We start from the raw sequence: 25161 nt of genomic DNA, 5'->3' as shown, positions 1-25161 counted from the left end.
ATCCTCGTAACTGTTATTATCTTTATCTGGGGCTGAGCTGGCGGAGGAGAACAACTTCAAATCTAATCCCGTTTTAGAAAATTTTCCTTGTTTTCGGAAGAAACTCATAAAATAATCATTGAAACGAAAAGCGGCTTGCATTTCAAATTGACATTGGCAGAAAATAACGATAAGAGTAGAATAAGCCGGAAAGACGCTCGTGAATTGAGCGGGCAAGGGCTGTCAATCGATTTTGACGCAAAATTCGAGAAACTCGGCGAAAATTGAAATTAGCAGCTTCTTGCGGGAAGTCGAATTATCTAATTTGACACATTTGAAACGAGTATTTTTGCTAGGAGGATGGTATATTTTTTTAAGGTGCTTTTCTTTAAAAATCCTACTTTTTTGGCATAAAAAGCGTCAAGTGATTCAGAAAAATCTTGCGCGATCGTGAGAAAAATGAATCAACCCTTACGAAGAACCAGGAGTTATCACGAAAAAAGGCTGATTCATTGAGAAAAATCTTTAGATTTACGACTTTGAATGCTTGAGTTTTGCCTTTTTGAATATTGATAACAGGATTTATAAGATGCTAATGAACGCGGCTATTTCTCTAAAGAGAAACTAGAGACTAGGTATTTATTTTTGTCTCAAATCTAATGATTTAAAAATTATATGAATGGACTAGCGCTCATTTGGCCGCGCTCGGGATTGCTCCGATGGCGCTCGCGAGCAATGACCGCTCACCCGCTCGCCGAGGCTGCTCGCAAATTATCCGCCATTTCTACCGAGAGATTTTCAACGAAGCTAGGACACCCTTAATACCCGTGGTAAGTACCAATTAATAACGCTAATTGATCAGCTGAAAGGTGAACTTTGGTTTGAGAACTGGACTTTTTTCTCGAAATTTGTCATTTTGACCATTTAATTAAAAAAAAGAGGTTTGAAAACCGAAGAAAGAGAGATTTAAGAAGAGGGAGGATAAGGTTTCGACGGCGGAATTTAACAAAACTAGCAGTTATTTCGAAAAAATATTTTTCGGTTAAATTGAAATATGAAATTTTATTTTTATAAATTGAATATGAGCTGTCATTTTATTGAAATTTTTGTCAAAAAATTTTTTTTCCGAATATTTTTTTCTTCAAATGTAGCTTTTTCAACGGAGACACTTTGAATCTAATGATAAAAAAGTTTCTGAGGGGACTCCACGTTTTGCTCTTACGTATTTATAAAGTTACACTTTTTTCCGTCAGCTCCGGAATTTTTTCAATAAAGCTGGGCTCGATGGTTTTCGCTGAAAATGCTTAAATCTAAGCTCTTGCCCTCGGAATATTTCGCTTTATCAATTTTTTAAGAGAAAGGTTTTGTTACTATTTTCTGATGAAAACTGACAAGCGAAAGCTAACAGACATGAAAAACGACACGCATTTCATATTCGTCGATTTATATTATTTTTACATGAAAATGAAGCTCTAAAAAGAAGAGTCAAAATATTTTTGGCATAATTTTGCCGTAACAAGTGCCGCCTCATTGTCGTTATTTAATGAACAATTCTGTTAAAAAATCATCAGTCTCATTTCATGGCTTCAATTCTTGATGCTGAAATTTTTCCAGTAATTCTTGGTCTCTCCTCTGGCCGCATTTATTGAACTTCTTGGTCTCTATTTGGCCCCTTCTTTAAATAGCCAAATAATTAGCTGAGCTCCTTGATCGCGACGCTATTTCTTTCGCTGATCTGTAGAATCCGTGTCGCTCAATTTGCGCTCTATCAAAGAGCTTCGCGGAATTCCGGCGGCAAAATTCCAGTGATAAAGAAATTCGAATCGCACTTTTAGAACATCGCTTTTTTCCAGCTCTTTTGAAATTCAATTTGATTATTCCGATTACGCGTTTTTTATTTCTTCCTTTTAAGAAATGAAATAATAGGACTCTTGAGAACTCAATGAATCTTTGGTCACGTTTAAGCAGCTGCCGTAGTATGGTGTAGTTCAGGAATCCCTCAGTATTCCTTTTCTGATTTTTAGAGAGAATAGCAGCCAATAAAAGAGCCTGAAAAAGGAATCGAAGGTTTGAAAAATCATTTGGACTTGATTTCCTTGAAATATTTATTTGAAAAATGAACTGCTAGGTTCAAATTCAAATCAATCGTCAATTGAGCCTTTCGAAACCAAAACACTTATGTTTGATCCACCCGCAGAGTCTGATCATGAATTCTCCACCTCCAAATATTTGTCAACTCTAAATAATAGCTGCGCTGTTGAGTTTACGCTCTGTCATTTTTGTCAGACCACGTGGTCCCCAGATTCTTTTTACAAAAACGAAATTCTTGTTTTTTTCTTTTCTAAAAGCAGCTGATCGCTTAAATTTTCGCCAAAAAAATGGGGATTTTAGAAGCAGCGATAAGCAGGCATGTGATCCTTTTGCCGGATCTGGAGCTCCCGCAGATTATGACTGTTCTTGTTTCTTTATTTTTGCCTCTGGATTATTATCGGCATTAGTGGAAGATAAAATCACGTGGATGAGAGATACTTTCGTGGAAAACTGTTTACGGCTCTTGATTGACCTCCTCCGAAAAAATTAACTTTTATTGGCAAGAAGAGGTTAAAAGTTCAATCTACTGAAATTCGTATCTAATGAAAGAATATTTGACTAGAAAAAGAATGCAAGAATTTAAGGAATGTTTTGCATACTCGTTTATCTGCTCGGGGAAAAAACTCCCTCGGAATGCATATACGTATCGGTATGTCACACGGTAAACCGCTTATCCCGACCGCCTGGTTGGATGATTAGGTTTCTCCTTTTTCGCAATCTTCCCTATCAACAAATCTTTCATTTTTTTACCAAAGGGAATTTCTGTATCCATCTTTTCTTCCAATAATGAGATCTTGCGGGGATGAGTCAATGATTCATGAATCGTGATCGCTCATCATTTTCACCCTGTCTCCGCCAAAGCCACGTGGCTTTATTGACGACTCGTCAAATTAGACCAATTTTTTTCTTGCTGTCTAATCCGCTATCTTCTTTCGCTTCAACTGACAAGGTTAAATTAGCCGTTCAGATTAGGGCGGAGAATTTGTACGTGAAGTAGATTTTCCTTGAATCTTAAAATCGTCTTAGACAGTCAATTCAGGGAGAAAGCCAAAAATTATGCTTTGATCAAGGGCGTTATTCTAAACGAACGTGTTTTCACTCTTTTCAAGATTCTGAATCATCATTCTTTCTAAATTAACGATGATTGCTCTGCTGAAATTCACCACCGATGTATTCTTGAGTTTTCTCTTTTGAAATTGGAGTAAGAAAAGAGAGGGACAAACAAATTAATATTTAGATGAAAAAATAAGGGTCTCAGCGCGTTAAATTTTGTAGAAAAGATCTCGTGAAATTAAAAAAAGAATGGTGACCCCCTTAAATTCGAATAAGACGGAATAAGAGAGATCCTTCTTCGTCAAAGATTTCTAGAGTACCATTCCATCGCCGTTTCCTCTCGGGTCGAAGTTCAGCTCATTTTCCATGTCTGATTTCCACTTTTGTGTCATACCAGAATCGAATCGCTCTCCACCTCAAATTCTCTTGTCCCGGAGGTGGCCAACTTCCGCTTGGGCGTTGTTTTCTCTAAATTTTTGGGGCCTCATTATCTTGGATTGTGGATTATCCAGTTACAACTTCGTCACGTGTGCCCAACACAACAACTCAACAAGGCCTTATTTTAATTTTGCTAATATGACAAATCCAAAATCCGAACGAGACGCATGTTGCGCACGTTGGACGATTCTGGACAATTCGTAAAACAAGATATTTAGAGGTTTTGGAACCGCCTCGCTGTTCAGTTGCGTGTTTGATTAGCACCGCCACGCGAAGTTGTCATATAAACAACAAAAATAGATATTCAAGAACAGGTTTTTTCAATATGAATTAAGATTTTGCTGATTTATCGAAATCTTATTCAAGATTTATTTCGTCTTAGAAATTCTTTTTACGCAAAACCCGAAAATACCGTAAATCGCCATCAATGAAAGTCTCGAGTCTTTTGATTGGCTGTGCTGAAAAATGTCTCCGTATATGGAGACATTTTCAATTTTCGGGCCAAATGCAAAAATAATGATTGATAGGTAGTCTTTATTGCACTAGATGGCGCTTCTCTCAGAAGGACCAATCAGAATCGAGAAAATCAAGTCGCTGGATGGCGCTTCTCTTGATTCTCGGATCAGATAGCAATTCTTTTTGATCCTTTTTGACCAAGATAAAAGATCAGCAGAATTGGAGATTTTCTATTTTGATCGATTAGACGATTTGTTAGAACTCAAAGAGCTCGGAAGTCCCCCACTCTTGGCGACCTTGACGTTTGATGAATATTTCAAGATCTCAAATTCCTGAAAGTTGCCCGCCATTTGTCATAATCTGTCATTTACCGACAGCTTGTTATCTGGGTCTAATTGACCAAGGAACATAAACGACACGGGGGCTTATTTCTGCTATGATAAGGAAAATCAAAAGCGATGATTTTGCGGATTTCAAAAATTCCGGAGGCTTTTTATCGCGGAACTAAATGGTGTATATTTTCACTAAAAGAGTTCTCCGAACTTGGTTTTAGAAATGATTTTTTTTTCAAACAGCGCCACCAAGCGAGCGAAATATCTTGCTTCTGATTGGTTCTCAAATAAAAGCCTCATTTTTCGCAAACTTATTGCTGTTACAGTAACCAAGGTTAGGTGACACCCTTAGTTTCCCCTTTCTTGAGCAAGAAGTTAAGGGCGTCACAATATTATCTAAGAAAGAAAGAGCTGTTGGAAAATCGGCTCAAAAACATCTATCCGTTTAAATTAAATATTGAGCTTTGAATATCTCGCCGTTTGATTTTTGTGGCTCATTATTCTAGCGTTCTTTGAAGTGAAAATTGATGCCTTCTTATGAAATCGTCTGATCTACGAAAAATTCAATTTGATTCGTCACTAAAGACTCTTGGCAAAAAATGAAAAAGGAAAACGATTTTCTGCGGCTTCACTTGAACTCATGAACAAATCGATTTTCAAATTCCGAGGTCAGCTCTTTTTGTGTTTCAAATAAAAATAGGATTTGAAAAAATGAGTTGGAACCACATACAAATTCGAAAATTCGCCAACGTCTCTTTAGATATCCGAGTGCAAACAGTCTCATCCCTTGTCAGGGAATTAAGGGGGTGCATTTCTTCTGATGCTTATCGCGCTTACCGAGCCTAGCACTCAGCAAACGTGGGAGTAAGCACCTTAAAAATCTTGCTCCTGCATAAGATTTTGTCCGGTATTTCCGAGACGCGCATTTTCAGTATGAGTTTCTGCGCAAAAGAAGAAAAAACACAGGTTTTTTCCAAGCACTAGAAGCTGCTGACTACGCAATAAATTCAAAGTCGAGAAGCCGCTTGCGGCTCCGAGACATTCAAAATCAAAAGCCGCAGGCGGCTTTTCCATATTTCTTCAGAAAGCAAAACTAACGCTTTTATATATCAGAAGGCTCTTTTGAAACAAAATAATTGCGCAAAATCAAATTCGCGCAAATTTTATAAACACTTATCCCATTTTTATAAAACCTGCTTTTTACTGTTTCAAAAATTCGCCGCGGCGTGAAATGCGCGGCAAACAATGACCGACCGCGAGTGCCACCTGCTCACCATCTTTAGCGGAATATCGATAAGCGGATTTTCGCGGCTCATTCACCGCGAAATGCTTTCCGCTTTTTTTTCGGAAAACAATATTCAAATTCCAATTTGAAAAAAAAGAAACGAATTTTAGTGGAATTGAGTTGCTCAATTGAGTTTCGAAACCGCCAGGTGTGGTGCCTCTCAAATTAGTCTTCTACCGGCAGTGGGCGTCGTGAAGACTGTAACGTGTGACAGTATCGAGCTGCTGAAACGGTGAAAGCCTTTTAGAGTTCTAGTGATGCAGAATTCTAATTTCGTTACGCAAGATATTAAGACTTTTACGTTGGTAAAACCAACAAATCCGCTCCCTTTGATCTCGCGCGCCCTAGAATTTTCATCCCTTTTTAGAGCAGGAACAGTGTAGTAAGTAAAGTGGCTTACCGTTTAAGCTCGTTTGCGAGGCATGGAAAAGGAGTGATAACTTATCACTGATAAGGCGAGAGTGTACTCTTTTTGAACATCACTTGACAGATAAGCTAAAAAGGTTGATTAATGTGTAATAGCAACAGGCTGGTTTTAAAAATGTCAGCTCATTTTAGAAAATTAGCGATTTCTCTCGGCTGAAAATTCGGGGTTTATTCATCGTTGCGGGGTTTCCGTTTTTAGACTCGGAGAATAAATGATTGGGGTCCTCTCTCTTTTCGTGGCTCTTAGTTTTGACAGAAAGTCACAATTGATTGCCGAGTTGTACCTCGCAATTGTCATTGAACGCTTGTTTCCTCCTCCGCACGAGCTGCAATTATGTCCATCCATTTTTTGCTTGAACCCGCTTTTTACTGAAGATAAGATTTAAGACTCCTTTTAGATACTTTCTCGGTATAAATTTCTTTCGAAATTCTAATAAAAATGATTCTGAAAAAGGGTTGAGCCGGAATAACCAGATCTTTTCGAGCTGGGCAGGAAGGGTCAACGCGCGATCGGGGATTACGATCAAAATACGACGGAAATTTAGAATGGCGCCCAGTTTAGCGCGGGGATCACCGTGCCCAGCACGAAATGATGAAATCGTTAAAAAGGATTCATTTTCGCTTTTGCAACTGAAAATCGTAGAATTAAGGGAGAAGCTAAAATGGTTCTTCGTAATCCACGAGTTAGATAAGATTCTAGCTGAATAAAAATTTTTTAATAAAAAAAAATCAAAATAATTCCGAGAGACCCTTATTCAAAGACCTTCTTCGTTTCATTATAGAAGTCTTCTCGGCTGACCTAGGTGTCACTTTCTGTGAATTCTAGATGAACCATTCTCTTCTCCCTTTTTTCCACTTGAGGAGCATTCCAACGAGGAAATTTGTAATTTATTTTCTTCAAAAAAAAGTTCGGTTCCCACGTCAGCCCTCGTCGCACATGACATAATTTCAAGCACTCTAAATTTGGACACCAACACAACTTTGATTACATTTCTGCAGCGTACGGTACACATGTTCAAGGCGCCGAGAATTTTCCTCCTTTTTCAAATCGTCTTAAGTCGGAGCAGATTTTAATTCGCCCTTACAGCTTGTTATGAGATGCTTTTTAACTTAAAGACACGAATTTTGGTTCGCAAAAATTTCGAAAAAAAATTTTTTTCGAAGAAAATTGTTTCGTAACTTACCGCGAAAGAGTCAAGATTGGGCGAAGTTCGGATCTGATCCCTTATCGCTCTTCTTTCGCTCTTTCTTTCTTCCCGCCTGCGATAAGATCATCCCTTTGCTTTGCTCAAAATATTTTTAGATCATCTCATGTTCACAAAATACACCAGTTCAGGCCTAGTATCTCCGCGGAGAAATGAAACAAATCTGCTGACTAAGCGGCTCTTAAGATTTTAAACCTTCTTTTTTGTCTTTCAAATTGAAATAAGAGCGCTATAATTTATTTTTAGAGCTTTTATAGGGCTTTTATTAGAGCTTTTTCTGGAACCTGATTCAGGTTGTCAAGTCCAGAGGTGAGTAAAAAGAAAATTGATCAAAGAACGAAAAAAACGGAAATGTTATAAATTATCGCGATTTTGAATCGGGATTTTGATGGAACCAGAATTTCACAGACAAGCTCGATTTTCACGTTAGCTTGATTTTGCGGCTTTTGTCAAGAGTCGGACCTGGTAATCCGCTTTAAATTGACACATAGATCTTATTCGACACGTTAAACCTACTCGTCTTACTTCAGGAAGATATTCTTCAACAGAACATCCTCTCCGAAGAGATACAGTAAAAATCGGTCTTTTCTCGGTTTATCCTGGTTATTTTTTTGACTTGAAGTAATATTTTAATGAATGTTTCTGGCTCAAGTTTTGAAGTGATCTATCACTTTTGAGTCTTAAGTGATCCACGTGATTTTGACTGGATCCCGAAAGTCGAAACTTGTAGCGTTAGGTTTTTTCTTTCATTGGCAGCTTGAAATTCGAGTAGCCACCTAGGCAAGCCTAAGGAGAGAGAGAGAGGGGGGCTCCAGTCCACTTCTAATTTTTGTAAACGAAGAAACCCGCGCCGCCTCGAGTGGCCCGGCCTTCTCAAAATAATCCCTGAAGGGAACTCATTTCGATTTTGAAACATTGTGTTTGATTTTTATACAAACCCGCGCTGCGAAAAAAAAGCGTAATGTCATCGTAAATAACGTTCTCGTAAGACAACTCTTAGATGTTGTTTTTAAGCAATTAGCTTGATCAACTTACCTGATCAATGAATATTTTCAGAAAATAACCGTTGAAATTATGAAATCGACAAATATCATTTTTCTCAATTCTGTTTTAAATCTTAATCTAAATATTTTTCTTCATCAAAAAAATTATAGCCGCTTTGGTATAGTGTCGAAATTGGGGTTCATTTTGCCTATTTATTTTTTTTTAACAAAAAAGAATGATTTATTTTATAATCTACAAAGCTGTAAAAAGTATTATGGCAGGTTTGTTATTTAGTTTTGGCGCCAGGGAAAGATGTGTTTAATGTGGTTCGGGTGCCGAGCTTCGTGTGGTAAACAGAACTTATGCTCTAAGTCGGGTTTAGAATGTCTCGGTCATAAAAAATCCTCCCTAAGTATTTTAAACAGAAAGTCATGAACATTTTGGCCAATCAGAAACAAAGCTCAACTCGACCCTAGGGGGCGCTGTTTTCATTTTCTGTAGATTCTTTGATGACAATTTTCGGTAACAGATTCCGATCATTCTTTTTGAAAATCCAGTTCTTCCCATTCCATTTTTCTCCCATTGCAGCTCATCCCTACTTCCAATTCCTCTCCCGGTCTACATAACTTAACGTTCTCTTTTCAGTGGAACATCACGATAGGCATTTGAAAACGACGTGGAAAGAATTCACGGTTATTGATCACGACTGAAGAAGTTTCAACGACCGAAAAAAAAGAAGAGCTTCTCAACTTGCGCAGAAATTTCTTGACGCATTTGGGAAAGACACATTTTTCGACGCACTTTTTTGAGAAAAGAAGCAGCGGAAGAACTCAATAGACGCATTCGTCGGGGGTTTAAAAAATCAACGAATTTAAGAAAAATAAAACAGAAATCGGAAAGAAGAAACAACAAATACTAAAACAAAACAAGACAGACAATGGCCGTCGACCAAACGATTCAGTATTTGTTACGGTTTCAAATCATTTTCAATTAAAAATTAAGTAATTACTAATTAGCGCAACGAGGCACTGATTTGTTTCATAATTTACCCTAACCTTTCTACCCTTCTAGTTGTTATTTTCTCATAGAGTATCGCCTGTCACAAAATTAACCGCGGTTAAGTGATCCAATCACTTTCTCACCCCTGCTCATATGGCAGCGTAATTTTGATCGTATCATAACCTCGTTCTCGGCTTCTAAAAAGAACGATAACTCCTTATTATATCAATTACGAATTGGCGCGAGCGTAACTGTTTCAATTCAATTTTTCACTCGCAAAAATGGATTTTTCCAGATGGTCTTAAAATAGATATAACTTCGTAAGAAACATAAAAAACATGTTGTACTGCATAAATTTATTTTAGGGCAAGGGGGTCGTTAATATGGTGAAATACAGTACTATCAGTTATATAGAATAGTTCTTGACATAAGGGTGTAACCCAAGATTAGCTCTTCCTACATTTCTTTTAAAATAAAGGCTGATCTATCAGAAAGACCCGTTAGCTTTCCCCTTAGACCTCGTTCTGGCACTAGAATTTTTGATTTTTTGGAAACCGTTGTTCAGGCAGCAGTGTTGGCATTTGTCGGCATCCTGTTGACGATAATGATCGGCGCCGCTTGTGGATTGCTTCTGGGAGGTTTTGACATGATTTTTCGCCTTTTTAAATTCTTCCAAGTTTGAAAATTTCCAAGGAGAGGGAATTTTCGCCCCGCTGAATTTCGAATTGCTTGCGGGTTGCTTCAAATTCCAAAATTATTATTTTTTTTTCTTTCAAAAAAAGGCTTTGAAGAAACGTGGTTTGGGAGATAAGCTGCTTGCATAAAATTGATCAAAATTACATAATTAGATAAGCTTCATGTAGGGCCTACATGATGTAGGCCCAAAAGAAAAAGGCCCTGCTCTCACTTAGACCTCACTTTATTAAGTCTGAAATTACGCCCCACGGGGTCACCTTAAGCCCGTTCTTTCGACTTCCTGTCGCTTCCGTTGCGAAAGACTCAAGTACCCTCTTTCGTCTAAAATCTGTAAGACGACATTTAACCAGCGCGGATCCGCTTTGAGTTTTTAATTTGAAGGAACCTGCTTTTGCGTTACAGAACCGGCCTTCAAGGAAAACGGAAAACCGGATGACGTGCGCCCAAAGGTTAAGAAACCGACTTCACACCTTTCGAGCCAGAGGGTGCGACTTGAAGTGATCCAGTTAGCTATTGCGGTTCACGTGAGATTTTCAACAGCGTTTTTTCTCGGAGCTGATGTCAGCGCTTTTTTGATGAAGCTTAGGAAAAAATCAAAAAGCCGCGTGCGGCTTCGAGGATAAAATGGACACTTTAGCCGCGACCTAGAAGTTCTTTTACTCGAAGCCGCAAGCGGCTTCTCGATTTTCATCTTTCATTTTTAGAGAAAAAACTGTAAAAGTGAAACTATTTTAAGAGTCAGTCTAAATGTATGTTTCTATTTCCAATTAATCAAAACAAACGAATTTATTTCGTGCTTGCCGAGTTATGCAAAGGCTTTAATCACTCTTCGGTAACCACGTTTTAGCGAAATATTTTTCCGCGATTGGCCGCCAAGCGCCTATTATCCTTGGACTAATCCTTTAATTTCCTCAGCTGGGTCGAAGGATTATGGTTTGTCAGGAGGGCCGCGTGCTTTTGCGAGTCAAGTATGCGCCCTTGCTCAGCAAAGCTAGAAACCCTTTATCGCGAAAAAGTGGTAAGAAAGCGGGAAAAACTCACGAGAAACTCTCTCCGCGGTGGTTTCAACGAGCATTAGATAATTTGGAATCAATCTGATCGCAACAATAAGCACTTCAAGGAGCCGCTTGCGGCTTTTGGAAAAAAATATGAAAGCAGCAGATCGCGCGGCTTTTTTTTTCTTTTGAAGCTCGAAGCCGCGGATCTCCGTTCTTTCTGAGAAAAATTGTCCTTGAAAATCAGCTAGTCGATTTCGACCCCGTTAAATATTTGATATTCCGCAACTATCCAATTTTTTCACCGATAATTGCTTTAATTTCCATGATTCATGGACCATGAAGCTGAAACTCTACTTATTTCAACATTGAGGCGGTTGTTTGTATACCGAAAGTGCGGTAATTTTTAAAACACCTTTTCACGCAACTCCATTTTTGTTGTAAAAGAAGACGGCCGCAAAAAGGTCACTCAGGCGGGAGCCGTGTAAATTGAGTTAGAACTTTGCGGAAGAACGCCCGCCCGGACCGGTGCAGCACCTTCCATTTCTTTTATAAGGACACTACTGTCAAAACCGACACTACAGACACGTGACTCGCAGCGAGAAGAAGGCGAAAAAGTGACGGCGATTCGGGAGATCTTTGGCGTCAGGCATGGTCAGCACATTTTAGTTTTAATATTCAAAATTCAAAATTCAAAGTGATAACTTCATTTTTTCTTCAATAACTAAGAAATTCTTATTGAAGAATATTTATATCAGTTTGAATTCGTGAGGTGTTTCTCTCGCTTAAAAAGTCTGAGGAAGAATTCTATTTGAAGAATATTTTGATCCGTTGTCAAACAAGTAGCGCTCCGCATTATGTTCCAAACAAGGGGATGAGCGCGAGAGGGGTCCCATTCTTGTGGCTGGATTTAGGGCGCGGAATTCTCCATTTAGCCCGCGCTCGCGGTCCAAGTACTCCGGCCAATCTCGGAATACTTCATGTCATTTTGCAACGATAACCAACTTTCACATTCTCTCCATTACGATTAAGGATTTCGTGTACAGTACTAAGGAAGCTTTAAAAGATCTTCGGTGCTAGTTCTTTTAAAAATAAACCATTAATTCTGGAAGAATGTCCGAGCCCCCACCCGTGCAAATAATTAAACAACGTGAAAATTTACATTTTCTGCAGTCTAATCATCTCAAACCATAATACTAGCGACCAACTTCTCAATTGACAATTGTGAAATTGCGTGTTCGCGGGCTGAGGTCGATTCAACGGGGGATAGAATTCGAAAAACGCATATTTTCGATGCTCTTTTATTCTCTCAGCTTATTATGGTAGCATAATTGAACTCTGCCTTTTCTACGGATTGTGCTCGTTATAAGACGAGCTCTCTAAAAGGAAGCTCTGACGAGGGGAGAGTTGTTTACCAATTCTAGCGGCACGTTTTTGAGCGAAAAAGAAAAGCGGCTAACTTAACATTCGAAGGTGGCGATAAGGCTGAAACGGCGTTATCAGATTTGCGAGTGTGCATTTGGCCCGTGTCGGAAGGGATCGGAATATTTTCCCAATTCCGAAGCTGACTTGTTCGCATAAGTAAGGATTGAGATAAACGAATAGGTGGGAAATGCAAATATGCCAGGGACATTCTCTTTTCCACAGATGGCGATTAATACAAAACCGTTTCTTAAAATCAAGAGAATACGACGGTCTAATGACACGTCCGTTATCACTTCTTCTCTGCGGGTTATCCGCAGATACGCACGTGAATTGGCCGCCGCAAAAGGCGCCTTGAACAGTGCGGCCGCTAATCATAGTTTTCGTATGTCTCAAGAAAAAAAAAGGGAGACCATAAAAACTAAACCTGAAGCAGTGTCTGTCCAGAAAAAAAACGGCTTGCCCGAACATTATCAACCAAAACGTAGGAACACGCATTTTGCGGTAAAGCAATGATCTCATTGCAAGAAAAAGCATTTTTTTTCTTACTGTGTCTCTTTGTAGACTCAAAAATGTTCGAAAAGATTATTGACGGAGAAAAGCCGCTTGCGGCAGGGCTTCAAATCGCGGGGGCGCGCGCCGTGAGCGCCAGAATTTGAACGCAAGCGCGAACGAGAATCTCGGGAGCAAGCGGCGCCCTCCCGAGCAAGTTGGGGAGCAAAATTTCAAAATGAAAGCGACGGCGGGTCCGAGGTTGCGCCTCTTTTCTCGGTTTACTATCGATCAGCTTGTAAAAAATTGAATGAAAGAATCTTTCCCTGAAGAATATCTTTCAAAATTATGATGAATTATCTTCATTATGAATTTTGACATGAGCTTTTTTCAAAAATTCTTTTGCATGCATAATTTATATACACTCTTCTATCTATTGTAGTTTAATGCTTTTAACCTAGGCGGAAAGTCGAAAAATTCTGATCAAAAGTTATCTAATGAGGTCTTATGAATATCATTTAAGTAGTAATAAGAATCCGTAATTCATTCTATGGAGTCTAAGTAGTCTAAGACTATGGACCATAGTTATTAGCGAATACTTTGCGGGAATCAAGCGCAAACAAGCCAAAATATTGCCTCGTGCAGCGCGAACGCCCGCTGTGGAACCGATCCACTTTGGAAAAGCTCACCTTCCACTCGACAGGTGATTGTTATCATAACCCCATTAGGTAACTTTAGTACAGAATTTTCTCGGCTTTTCGGTGAATCAAATTTCGTTGAGAACAAATAAAGTTCGCAGGAGTTTATGCCTTTTTAGTTGAATTTCTCTTTCTCACTCTAGCTCAAGAATTAATTGTGATAAGCAAAATCTGCAAGTGGGAGTTGAAGGCTGAGAGAATGTAGATATGTTTAACAGAAATAAATTTCGAAAAAGCTTTTCTGAAAAATCAATGGCGACCGAGTGAGGTAGGACTTCGCGTTAGTCGCCCTGGTACATCGGCGCTGCTCGCTCAATCCGCGCTCCGCCAGAACCTAGGCGCGATCGAGCCCTTGGTTCGCGAACAGGAGGCTCGGGCGCGCCCGGCACTCGCCGTGAGCGCTGAAAAATGTTGCTCCCGAATTTTTTGGGGAGGGCGCCCAAGAGTTTTGTTCGCGCGCGCGGTTTGACTTGGCTGCTCCCGGCGCACGCCCCCGCGATTTAGAGCCCTGGCTTGCGGCTTTTTAAAAGAAAAAAAGTCAATGAAAAATTGCTTGTTCTTTTTAAGCCCTTGAAAAACAAGGATCAAAAACGCATTTTCCCATGATAAATATTTTGATGTTGGTATTGCTTCAAATTTCAAGGTTGATATCCGTTGTGGAATAAAACGCGACTGTCACTTGAGATTATGTGTGGGAAGAGAGGATGTGAACTGGCTTTGGTTAGAAGAAAATATACAACAAACAGACTCGGGCTCTTCTGTCTTAGGTGGGAGCTGAGGGGAGAGCTCGTGAATTTTTGACGGGCAGGCACGCAGAATCGTGACCTTCCTTAAAATTAATTAAAAAAAGAATAAAAAGTATAGAGCTGTGCTGACCAGCAAATACAGTAAACGCAACAAGAAACTGGACCTAGCAGACTACGCCAAGCAAATCCCTGGAGTTGACGCCAGCCAAATTAACCAAGCTCCAACCACTGTCTAAAGGGTAAGTTCCTCGAAAGTTACCTTCCCATGGGAAGCGAGGTAATAATGCGCCTTTATCGCATTATTACATGAACAAAGAATGGTCCCTCGAACATGTCACTTAACATTCTCGAGGCTTCCTGCTTCATTTGAATTGACAATAAAATTGTGAATTTTGACTTGAGAAAAATCTACGGTAAATTTCTAGCGCAGGAGTTAGCACGTGTGATCAAGCAAAATTAATAAGTCGCCCGATCCCGTGACCTCTATCCAGCTAATCTCCAAAATCGCCTTGATCCTGATTTGAAAGCTCTCCCGAGCGCCTCAAATGTGAAGAAAGAAAAACTGACTTTAGAAACGCAAAGTTTAAATTTGTAAATTTCTAAATGTGAAATTGCAAATGCGCTAGAAAACGGGATGAGCTTTCACGGTGGACTTTCACTCACTATCACTTGAGAATAATTTTCTGGGCGATAATTTTCGACTGAGCCATATCTCCTTTTTCGTGAAAAAAAATGGGCGCGTAAAATATCGCACTTATGACCTAACGATATGCAATTTTAAATTTCAGGCGACCCTTAAAGAAAACTTCCCAAAAAAAAAGATGCTAAATTTTCTTTCAGACAAAAAATGGAGTCCTTAATCTACAGATAAGCCGCGCATCTTCACAATTCTCCTCTGTACAGCGCCATCAGGTGAGCTAAAATTTAGTTTCAACCTCTTAAGCGTATGGCAATCAATCGAATGAAAAAACGCCACCCTGTAAAAAGACCGTCACTCGAGAAAAAAAGAATGAAAAACGAATCCTTCCTGGCGATGAATAACACTGTCCAATTCTTTAATTATCCTGCAGTCTTTTTGTTAAAATTCGGATTTTTAATGAAGCTGCTGTTGACTAATAAACTTTTGAATCTAAAAATCGCCCTCTCTTTAGAACTTGTTTATACAATACGCGCTCAAGTAACGAAGCATACGACACGTATATTTTTTCGAAAAATAAATTCTAGCTTCAAAGGAAAAGTCAAGTATCGGGCGTCAAGGTCAGACGTATTTTATTATTCAATCTTGGCTTTCAAAGATATCAGAATGGGTTTTGATGATTTTTTCAAAAGAAAACTTTTCTTGGCAGGATTTTGAGCGGTGAAATTTCAAGGAGAGTACGTCCATTTCTTCAGATTGTTTTATTCGGTCTTCGATATCGAGAGGATTGTGGCTGTAGCCAGCTTTTTCTGAAATAGAGAGATTAACAAACTAGCAGAAATTGGTCCTATTGAAAGAATACTCATAAACTAACCCTAGCCCTAACGCTAACCCAAATATTGTCAACCACAAAAATGAAAGCAAACCTTCATCATCAGAGTGCAAAAAGTCTATTTCCTCGGTCGAGTCATGAATAAAAGGATTTTTCGCCTTTTTACTCGATCTTTGGTTGATCCTTTTTCTTCTGACTCTTGGTAGTCCAAGGCGCTGCCGGAGCCGATTTACTAGCCGCAATGTTCCTTTACAGTGGCGCAAATTTTCTAAAACAGCAAAAATAAATGATTAGCTCTTAAATCGCTCACGTTTGTTTTTCTTATGAATCAATTGTCTGGCTTCAACTCACCGATAGGTTCTTCTGTATCCTCATCCTTTGGGAAGCCGGCCCAGCGAACAAGGTAGAGTTTTCTCTTCCTGTCGTACGAAATCACTTTCTCAACATCCCAAATATTCTCCTCGCGGTTGAGCATTTTTAAGTTTTTGATTTAGCGCCCTTGTGAAAAAAAAAAGAAAAAAGTTGGTTGAAATTGTCGTGCCCTAGTTTCTTTCCTTGATGGCAAGTGGCCAAAATATTCCCGCAAGAAGCGGATATGAGCTAAGAGGCAACCAGAAGCTTCTTGAAATAAATTTAAAATAATAGTGAATATTTCTATTAACTCACGAATAGTGTTTAGGTATTCATTATTAAATTTCGATATCTCACTCTTTTCGATTAGCAAAGATGGAAATGAAATTGCAACTTTAGACAGTGAAGTAAAAGACGAAGACGACAGAGCTACAGCAAACTTTCTGCAAGATCTTTCGATTCAAATCAAACTCTGTAAATACTGTCGCTTTTATTCCTTTGATCATAATATTCAGGTTTGTTGATGAAAACAGCAATGAGGGCTCATGAGAGTTACAGATCTTCAAATGGTGGATACGTAGCCTAAAGACATTGTTATTAAAAATATCACAATCATGTATTAATCAGAATTTCCGATGTCTAACTTATTCTTCAATTTCTTACAATTTTCGCTACGTAAATTTCCAAAAACTCCCCGCTTTTTATCACCCCCTTATCGCCCTTGAAGAAAGCCACCTTCGGAAAATCTGAAGGCGCGAAGTGGACAAACCTAAACACCCTCCTGGCCGATATCGGTTTCCTTTTCGATTTTGTAATCCCCTCCCATGGCAAGTAGCGTTGGCTGATAACTCTCTGAAAAAATGCCACCGGCTGACATAATCGCCAGATGCTCCGTTCCAGTAACTGGTTTGCTTCATGTTTCGGCTTTGAATAATTGATCAGAGTATTTCTAACACGAATATTTAAATAAATTCGGATTCAAAATAAAAGTTACAGTTGAAAAAAATTCTTACAATTGTCGATTGAATTACAAAAGTCCAAAAAGGCCGTCCACGCAGATCCAGATGGAAACGTAAAAACTCATAAAGAAATTAAATTGACCCGTTCATTTTTGTTGCCACCGCAAATAAAAAGCAAATAAGCCAAGCCAGCTTAGAAAGTTGCCTGCTCCACCCGCAATTTAGTATACCGATATAACAATTTTCACAACTTTCAATTGATTTTTTAATTTGAAAAATTAATTTACTCAAAAACATGTTTCATCTGTTTTGACACTTTTACGGGCAATTCAAATTTATAAGGGAGTAGATTCACAAATTCCAGTTTCGGATTGATACCCTTAAGGATACCTCTTGATATAAAATCGAAAACGTTTTTTCCTTGTTAATCAATTGTTTTTCAAACATATGAACGGGCCCTATTTGAAATCGCATCATTTGTATATTTATTTCTAACCCTGTTCAGCTGCCTCCCGGAACATATCGTCGGCGCGATTATTTTTCATTCTTCTTCTAAAGCACTTCTATCACTGTTTTCTTCGCTCAAACACCCAGTCTGCTTCTCGCATTTCATTCAAAGAACTAAACACCGTTTTTAAGGGTAGGGTCCCCGTACAGGGTCAAGTCTCAGAATCGGTTTTTGACCACTTTTTCTGAATCTCCATGAAATTCTGAGCAAAAAACTCCATATGAGTTTTTTCTCTATCATAACCCATTTTCGCACAAATTGCAATTGAAAATGGCAAAAATTAGTGCATTTTGGCTAAAAGGCGGAAATTGTAAAATTTTTACAATTTTTGGTCGTTATGTTGGGGTGTCATATGATACCTTTTTAGAAAGCCCACGTTCAGGACATCTATTTGCGATGACAACCGCGCCTTTTGGGCTATGCCCGCAAGGCAATTCACGGAGTCAAAGGGACGGAAAATGGGTACCTTCGTACTTTAAAATTTTTAATATAGAAAATTTTGACCAATTGAAAAAAGCTCGTGTCATTTTTAAGATTAGGGTCCGAACTTTAACCTTCAAAAGAATCGAGGGGTTTTCATTGCTCACTTTGGAGGAGAGTCGCCCTGAATATTGGCTATTTTCGCGATTTTTCGCTGAAACGACAACTTTGAGCGAACCGCACGTGACTTTTCTCTTGGAATTTCGAAAAAAGCTCGTGTCAATCAGAAGATCTAAGATTGAACTTTCATTTGAGCCATTACACGCCATCCCAGCATTGATAGGTTCGGAGGAGAGTCTCGCTGCTTTGGGCCTGTACGGGGACCCTACCCTTAAGCCCTCCGCCCGAATTAAAAGTGATATTAAGAACGCACACCTTTTCTCCACTCAAAAACAGTAACTCCACCACCATTGCATCAACCCATCAATTTAAGAAAGCCAAAAAGACATCTACCGACCGAAAATTACAAATTTGAAATTGAAGAAAAAAGTAGAGTAAACAACCATAAACCGTTGTTTTTTAAACTGAAATTTGACGTCTTGAGGCATGAAATTTGTAAAATAAGTAGGTTTAAAAATTGAGATTTTCATGAGCTGTAAACTAGGGCTCGCCAAAAAAAAGTCGAGGTCGATTCTCCCCTACGAATTCTGCCTAAAAATGATCCCCGTTCTCTCCTGATTCGAATGATATGTTTATGTCGGTCGTAAGTCTTGGGGAAAAAATTCTAGAGCTAGGCCAAAATCCCAGTTTTCGGGACTTCAATCCCGTGCCATGACGTCATTTTTCGGAAATTTCAATATTTTTTCAATTTTTCTAGCGTAACTTTTTCTGCTCTTTTCAATAAGCTAATTGAGTTTCTTTTAGAGGTAAAATCAGGATTTCACCCGAGAATTTTTACTCAAAATCCCTGAAATTCTCCATTTTTCGGCCTCGTTTCAACCTAGAAAAGCTTTAATATCTCGAGTTCCCCATGCTTTCCCGTGCCGGAAAGGTACTAAAAAGAGGCGCAATGCTCTGTTCCATAAGAGTTTTGTCTCATATCTGGGGAGAATCGAAGAAAACTACTGAAAAATATTGAATGACTGATAAAAAAATACGTCAATTTTTGACTTTTTCTCAAAAAAGACAATTTTTTCATAAAAAAATTCTTAAATCGAACCCTAACGAACACTGATTATTAAAGCTTAGACTCTCAGCTTTATCTTTATATCAAAAATTAGTAGATTCAGGAGGGTTTCTTCGTTAATTTTTTCGTTTAAGCCATCAGACCCCCAAAAAGAGCCATTTTTATCGAAATTTCGCTCTAAAATTTTTTTGCCTGAGTTTCAGAGTATGGTTATACGGGGAGTTTTGGGTTTTAGAACATGGGGAACAAGAAAAACATAACCACTGGGGACTTCGAAATTTCATGGCGAGCCCTACTGTAAACCACGACATTGTCAGCTGGCGACACTAGCAATTTGGGAATCAACGATAACGGCAATTTTTCGCGATAGGGGGAAATGCTTTGTGAACGCCATAAAATGCTCATCTCTAGAACGAATATGGACTTTTTAAAAAATGATTGGGTCGATTCATCATTTGATAGTATGGGTATGTATGTAGGGCATTCTTTAGCTTATAGACTAAACTTAATAAGAAAATAATAGATTCTTGAATAAAGTATAAAATTAGAACAAAAACTTACTCTGAATTTGTTTCACATTGTTTATTGTGAGCACTAGTAGTTCTCAAAGTAGGCTCGTGCTTATTCATTAATTCTTAACCCCGCCCATTACAGAATTTTTTGAATTATTACAAAGCTCTTCCACTTTTTACCCTCTCATCTCCGCGTAAAAACCGGTATAAAAAAGAAACGAAACGCAGTCATTTTCGGCGAGTTTTTCTTTGACTGATTTTGGATCTTCTAAAATCAAGTGAGCTGAAAAGCGAAGTCTTCGACTTCTGGAAAAGCTCGTCTTGCGGAAATTCCTCAATCCAAGATTTACTAAATGAGCACCTAGCCGTCCTTATCACTGGTCTAAATTCCCTTATCAGTCCCTTACCGACTTACGCAAGAGTTAGAACCGCCTTGTTCTTCGGAGAAATGACCTCATATCAAATAGAAAATGGATATTTATACGCAGAAGAATGTTCTGAACGAGATTTCGGCATTTCCGATCGTCGTCCCAATTGATGGACGGGCGGAAGTAGAAGAATCTATTCATCAAAAGAAGGCTACAACGATTTTTGAAACTTTAAAATATGTTTTCAGAAAAGTCATAAAATGGGTCAAGTAAGAGACAAAAGTAGGAAAAGACGCTGACATGACCAAGACAAGTATCAGTCTGACCGTCTCAACTTTACTCACAGAAGACAGTTTTTGTTTGAGATGGCAAGAGCACATGATGTTCTTCAATCTTTTATGAGCCGAGAAGAACGAGAGAGTTCACAAAATAAGCTAAAATGAAAATTTCGATTTTTCTACTCGGTTTATCTTCAACATCAGCATTAATAAATGAGAACACGCAGGATCACTTTGAAGAATTGTCACTTGAAGAAGACTTCATTCCTGATACTCATACTTGCACAAGAGAAATGGTCAAAATACTAAAGGAGCAGATGGAAGAAGATGACATGGCATGGACAGATGACCGAGAAGACATGATAAAACAATTGTGCTCGGATTTGATCTACGGCGTACCACCTATTTCCGCATTGTTCGAGCCTTTGTTTGATGAATAAAATAAGTGATCGATTTCTATTTTTAATTTTTTAATTTTGCATTTGGACCCTTATTTCTGAGTTGATACATCAAATACCACTTCAAAACCGAGTTGCTTATCCATTAGGCTCGTTAAAAAGCTGCGATAATTTTCCACGCTGAAGAGAGTCTCAACTGATTTGACAATTGAAATTTTGCAACGCCAAAAACACTGATACGAGATTATTTCAATTATGATACTTTTCGTTATCAATTATTGTCACTTCCAAAATCTCCGGCGCCATTTTGCGAAGCCACAGAGGCGGGAAACGTGATGTTTCTAGCGCCAAAAGATATCAATCTAGTGAAAGGAAAAATTGCGTCATGCGAAAATTTTTAAGATGAACAGAAACGGTTTTTTAGACGCTGAGAACTGGGCGGAGACGCGGGTTGAATTATTTTTGTGAATACAGCTTTGGTCAGCCTTATGCGTGACATCCGTGTGGATAAAAATTTGATCCAAAGCCACGTTCTGACTGACCATTTTCCGCCGTCTAAGAAATATACCCTCAGGTTTATAAGGCCTGGCAGTGGCAGGAAGCGTTTTTGTTTTAGTTTTGTTATGTTAAGGCGCTCCAGTTTTGCATAAAGGGCTATTTGCACAATATACGTTTATCCTCTTCTTCACTGTTCCTTCGGAAACGCGGCAGGTTGACCTTTCTTCCACCGATTCGCTGATAAGGCGATCGTTATCGTTTAGACGTGATTCGATTAGAAAAAGAGGCTAGCTGCATATTTGGCCTCTTCAGGCAAGCTACTTAAACAGCTGCCACCGCTCGAGATAAAAATGGCCTTCTAAGACTAAAAGAGGGGTTTTGGGTTCCCGAAACACCCTTGAACAGAAGCTACCTGCGTGAGCACGCCTCAAAGGAAGAAACTGTAACTGTGAAGAACTGTTCGACTTGTTGACTTGTTTCTTTTTATCAGCGGGCTGACCACAGGAGTTGTCGAAGTCGTAGCTATCGTCGTGTAGAACATTTTCGAACAGCCTGCCTTATTTTTTTCGATAACGACCAGATTTGCTCCAGTTACGTACTAAGCAAAGTTGATATTTTCCGCTCTGAGTACAGTAAAAGCAAAAAGGCAAATTAGCGGTAATTGCTATGTATAACATTCTTCGCGCGACCAACTGTCTTTGCTAATCCTTTTAAGTTAAGCTTAACCTAAAAAACCTTCAAAGCGCTAAATATTATAATAGCTGTCTTTTTTTCTAAGCTTTTCTTTTTTACTGTGCCATTATTACTGTTTGTTGTTTTACCGAAAATTGAGCACGGCTCTTTATCTAATGAGCTTATAACGCTGATATGAACAGCTCAACTTTTGGGAAAAGTTTTCTTCGTGCTCCAATAAATTATGCCAATTATTTTTATCAAAAAATGATTCATAGGCGTACAGTGAACAAAGATCTGAAGTACTACAGAGCATCGTTATCAAAAGTGAGAAGCAATCTATTCAAGCGTTGACAGGCAAATTCTGCCTCCCCCGGCTCTATACTTTTTCATTTTTCGGGAAGTAAAAAAGCTTCATCCTTAGACGCTATAGTTGACCTGTTTTGTCAGAAAGAGAAAATAAAGAACCACCATGAACGACTTTTTGAAACAACGAGCAGAAAAGGATCTTGCTGAGTTGAAAAAGCTTATCGAGAACCATTTCGCCCAGGTATTATTATGTCCTCGAAATTTACTTGAAAATTATTTTAGCGAAAAGAAGATGAAGCAGTTCTTGCCGAACTCGTCGAAAAAATGGAGAAACGAAAAGAAGTCCGACAAAAACAAAACGAAGACCGAGCTCAGCGAGAAAAAGAACGCGCTCAGCGAGAACGAGAAGAAAGACAAAAGTAAAAATTCAAGCAAAAAAAGACTTCTTACCAGATTTGTTAAGGAAAGACGAGATCGAAGCAAAGCGAAAACTCGAGGAAGAAGAGAAGAAGAAGGAAGCTTTGGCGGCCATGTCCATGAACTACGGCGGGTGAGATGATTCAAAAGAGAAATTTTGTATTCACGACTGTATTTAGCTACTTGGCGAAGCGACAGGAGCAAGCGCGAAACAAACGAGGAGGTGCTGAAAAGGAGAAGAAAAAGAAGATCCTCGCTGATCGACGAAAACCACTCAACATTGACCATATGGACAACGATAAGCTTCAGGCCAAGGCCAAGGAGCTCCACGACTGGTAAACGCTCCGCGTATTCTTCCTTGATTTCATCTTTTTCTAGGCTCGTCGAGTTGGTCAGCTCTAAGGTCGACATTGAAGTCAACTTGTCTCAAATCAACTACCACTTGAAATGCAACCGATCTCGCTACAACGATGCTCGTGATGCAAAAGCTAAAAGCGGCCCACGAAAACGATAAAAACTCAAATCTCCAACTTTTCTCGAGCTTTCGGCGCCGCGCAAAGCTTCGCAATTATTTACAACTTGTGTTCAATTTATCCACGCAGTACTTGAAAGCTGCATTTTTATAACAAAATAAAGAAATAAAAAAACGATCGACGTAGCAAAACGTTCATCAGTCAAAACCAGTCATTTAGTTTGATGATCGTGTAATCGCGCGAGTGGCACTTGACCATGGTGAAATTCATGCACTTAAAGCTCACACGACTCTTGAATTTCGAAAATTGATTAGAGCTTATCAACAATTATTGAAAAGAAAGAACCCGATTTTCGTAGCAACAATCAGAAAGAATTGGCGGTTATTGAAAATGAAAACAAGGAAGAGTAAACCGAAAATTTCGCGTTGAAAAATATTTTTTATTCGAGGTCGTGAAGTGAAATTTTACAATGAACAGGAGCTTCGAGTTAAAAATAAAAATGCTGATGGCAAACGGCAAAGAAAAAAAAAAGGATGATTGAGGATTACTGTGTCGTTGTTTTTGAGCATGAGGGCGATTCTTGGTTCAAGTTGATCTCCTAAAATATAATATAAAAAATGTGGGGTCTTGATTCGTTACCTCTTCTTCGTAGTTATATCTGATGTCGCGCATGAACTTTTTGAGCCTCTGCATCACTCTGTGCAAAAGCAAGTTTACAGCAAGTTGGACATTTTCTCCAGTCGCAGCGGATGTTTCGATGTATGAAATACTGAAAAATATGGTAATCTAAAAGTGTGAGCGCGTAAAACAAATAAAAATGAGCTCACTCAAAAAGAAAGTTAAAATTGTCAAAACATTAAAATGTCGGAAGGAGAGAATAAAAAGGAAGCTTTTGAACTAAATATTTTTAACAATTCCTATTTTGGGAAAAGTCTTCTATTTTTGATAGGAACTTTTAATTTCCGGAAGAGCTTTCCAGTATTGTCTATCATTGACGATTGTGATTCCACCATACCAGCATTCTTTTCTGTACGGGCATGGAATATGGCTGTCTGCATCCTGTCCTTTTATTTCTGCGTTCCAGCAGACTTTGTTCCGAAGGTATGGTTCAGAGCAGGGGCTCAAAAAAATTGTTGCGCGCCCGTTGTTTTAGCGCCCCCACTCACGCCGGACATCGCTTCGCCCGTTGTTCAATTTCGAAAACAACGCGGGCTCATTGTACAAAATAAGGCTTGCGCTAGAGGGGAATTAGGTCAAGCGACACTCGCGCTGCGCAATACGAACCACTGCACAGTTCGTCCCGATTGAAGATCCAAAGTGAAAAACGAAGAAGCCCCTCAAGTTCACGGTGAGCTGCAAGAAAGCGGCCAGGCGGGTTGAACTCGAGCACCTCTGTGAGCAACTCTTGCATCGTGAAGAGAGTGTCAGTGACCATGAACTCGTCAGAATCAGCTAGGTTGATTTTCTCCATGAATATTCCGCCGATCTTGACCATGTACTCGACAATTTCCCAGCTGATGGTATGGCCGTTGGTGTAGAGTAGACGGTTTCCGCTTGTGATGAAGTCTTGTGCGTCAAGTAATCTTTCAAAAAGATTAAATACGCTCCTAAAAATAGCTAAATTGGGTGAAATTTAACTCGGGTTAGGTGAAATTTTACTAAGGCTAGGTGAAATTTTACTCAGGTCCGGTGAAATTTTACTCAAGTTGGGTGAAATTTTACTCAGATTCGGTGAAATTTAACATAGAATTTCGCAAATTTTCTTACCGAAATCGGATGAAATTGAGACCTTCGAGCACTCGTAGCGGCGTTCCTGATGGACCTGCTGGCTCAATCTGTTTGATTTCTTCATTGAGAGACGAGTAGGCGCAGCCGATTCTTCTTTTACTGCGGATCACAGCATGAACGCCGGCGACAGCCTCCCGAACCTCTCTTGCGAACCATTCATCAGAGCATTTCTTCAGAAAGGACTTGCTGATGTTGGCGATCGTGTGAGCGCAGCATGCGGCAGCGACATGGGTCCTGAATGCATTCTGTATCGGAAAG

General features: G+C 39.1%; 2 protein-coding genes and 1 long non-coding RNA gene across 3 annotated transcripts; 2 read left to right on the top strand and 1 right to left on the bottom strand.

Moving 5' to 3' along the window:
- Nucleotides 1-760: 760 nt before the first annotated feature.
- LOC145697514 (uncharacterized) lies at nucleotides 761-14536 on the top strand. The gene is made up of 5 exons (XR_014133883.1): nucleotides 761-809; nucleotides 8895-9216; nucleotides 9814-9882; nucleotides 11524-11588; nucleotides 14440-14536. It is a non-coding gene; the product is annotated as an uncharacterized LOC145697514 (long non-coding RNA).
- Nucleotides 14537-15549: 1013 nt separating this feature from the next.
- Nucleotides 15550-16255, bottom strand: LOC145710898 (uncharacterized). The gene is made up of 3 exons (XM_081788608.1): nucleotides 16118-16255; nucleotides 15861-16034; nucleotides 15550-15743 (listed from the first exon to the last, which is right to left on the bottom strand). Exons 1-3 carry the CDS (start codon nucleotides 16239-16241, stop codon nucleotides 15574-15576), a joined length of 468 nt encoding a protein of 155 aa, XP_081644734.1. The 5' UTR covers nucleotides 16242-16255; the 3' UTR covers nucleotides 15550-15573.
- A 6054-nt stretch (nucleotides 16256-22309) lies between these two features.
- Nucleotides 22310-23275, top strand: LOC145695814 (troponin T, fast skeletal muscle isoforms-like). Its single transcript, XM_081772845.1, has 5 exons — nucleotides 22310-22466; nucleotides 22508-22644; nucleotides 22689-22775; nucleotides 22822-22977; nucleotides 23021-23275. The coding sequence occupies exons 1-5, from the start codon at nucleotides 22389-22391 to the stop codon at nucleotides 23154-23156; spliced, it is 594 nt and encodes a 197-aa protein (XP_081628971.1). The 5' UTR covers nucleotides 22310-22388; the 3' UTR covers nucleotides 23157-23275.
- The last annotated feature ends 1886 nt before the right edge of the window (nucleotides 23276-25161 follow it).

Source organism: Oikopleura dioica, chromosome 1 (assembly GCF_907165135.1).
Source record: "Oikopleura dioica chromosome 1, OKI2018_I68_1.0, whole genome shotgun sequence".
Classification (NCBI taxonomy): Eukaryota; Metazoa; Chordata; class Appendicularia; order Copelata; family Oikopleuridae; genus Oikopleura; species Oikopleura dioica.
The sequence above is the reverse complement of the archived record's forward strand: the minus strand, read 5'-3'. Positions and strand labels throughout refer to the sequence as shown.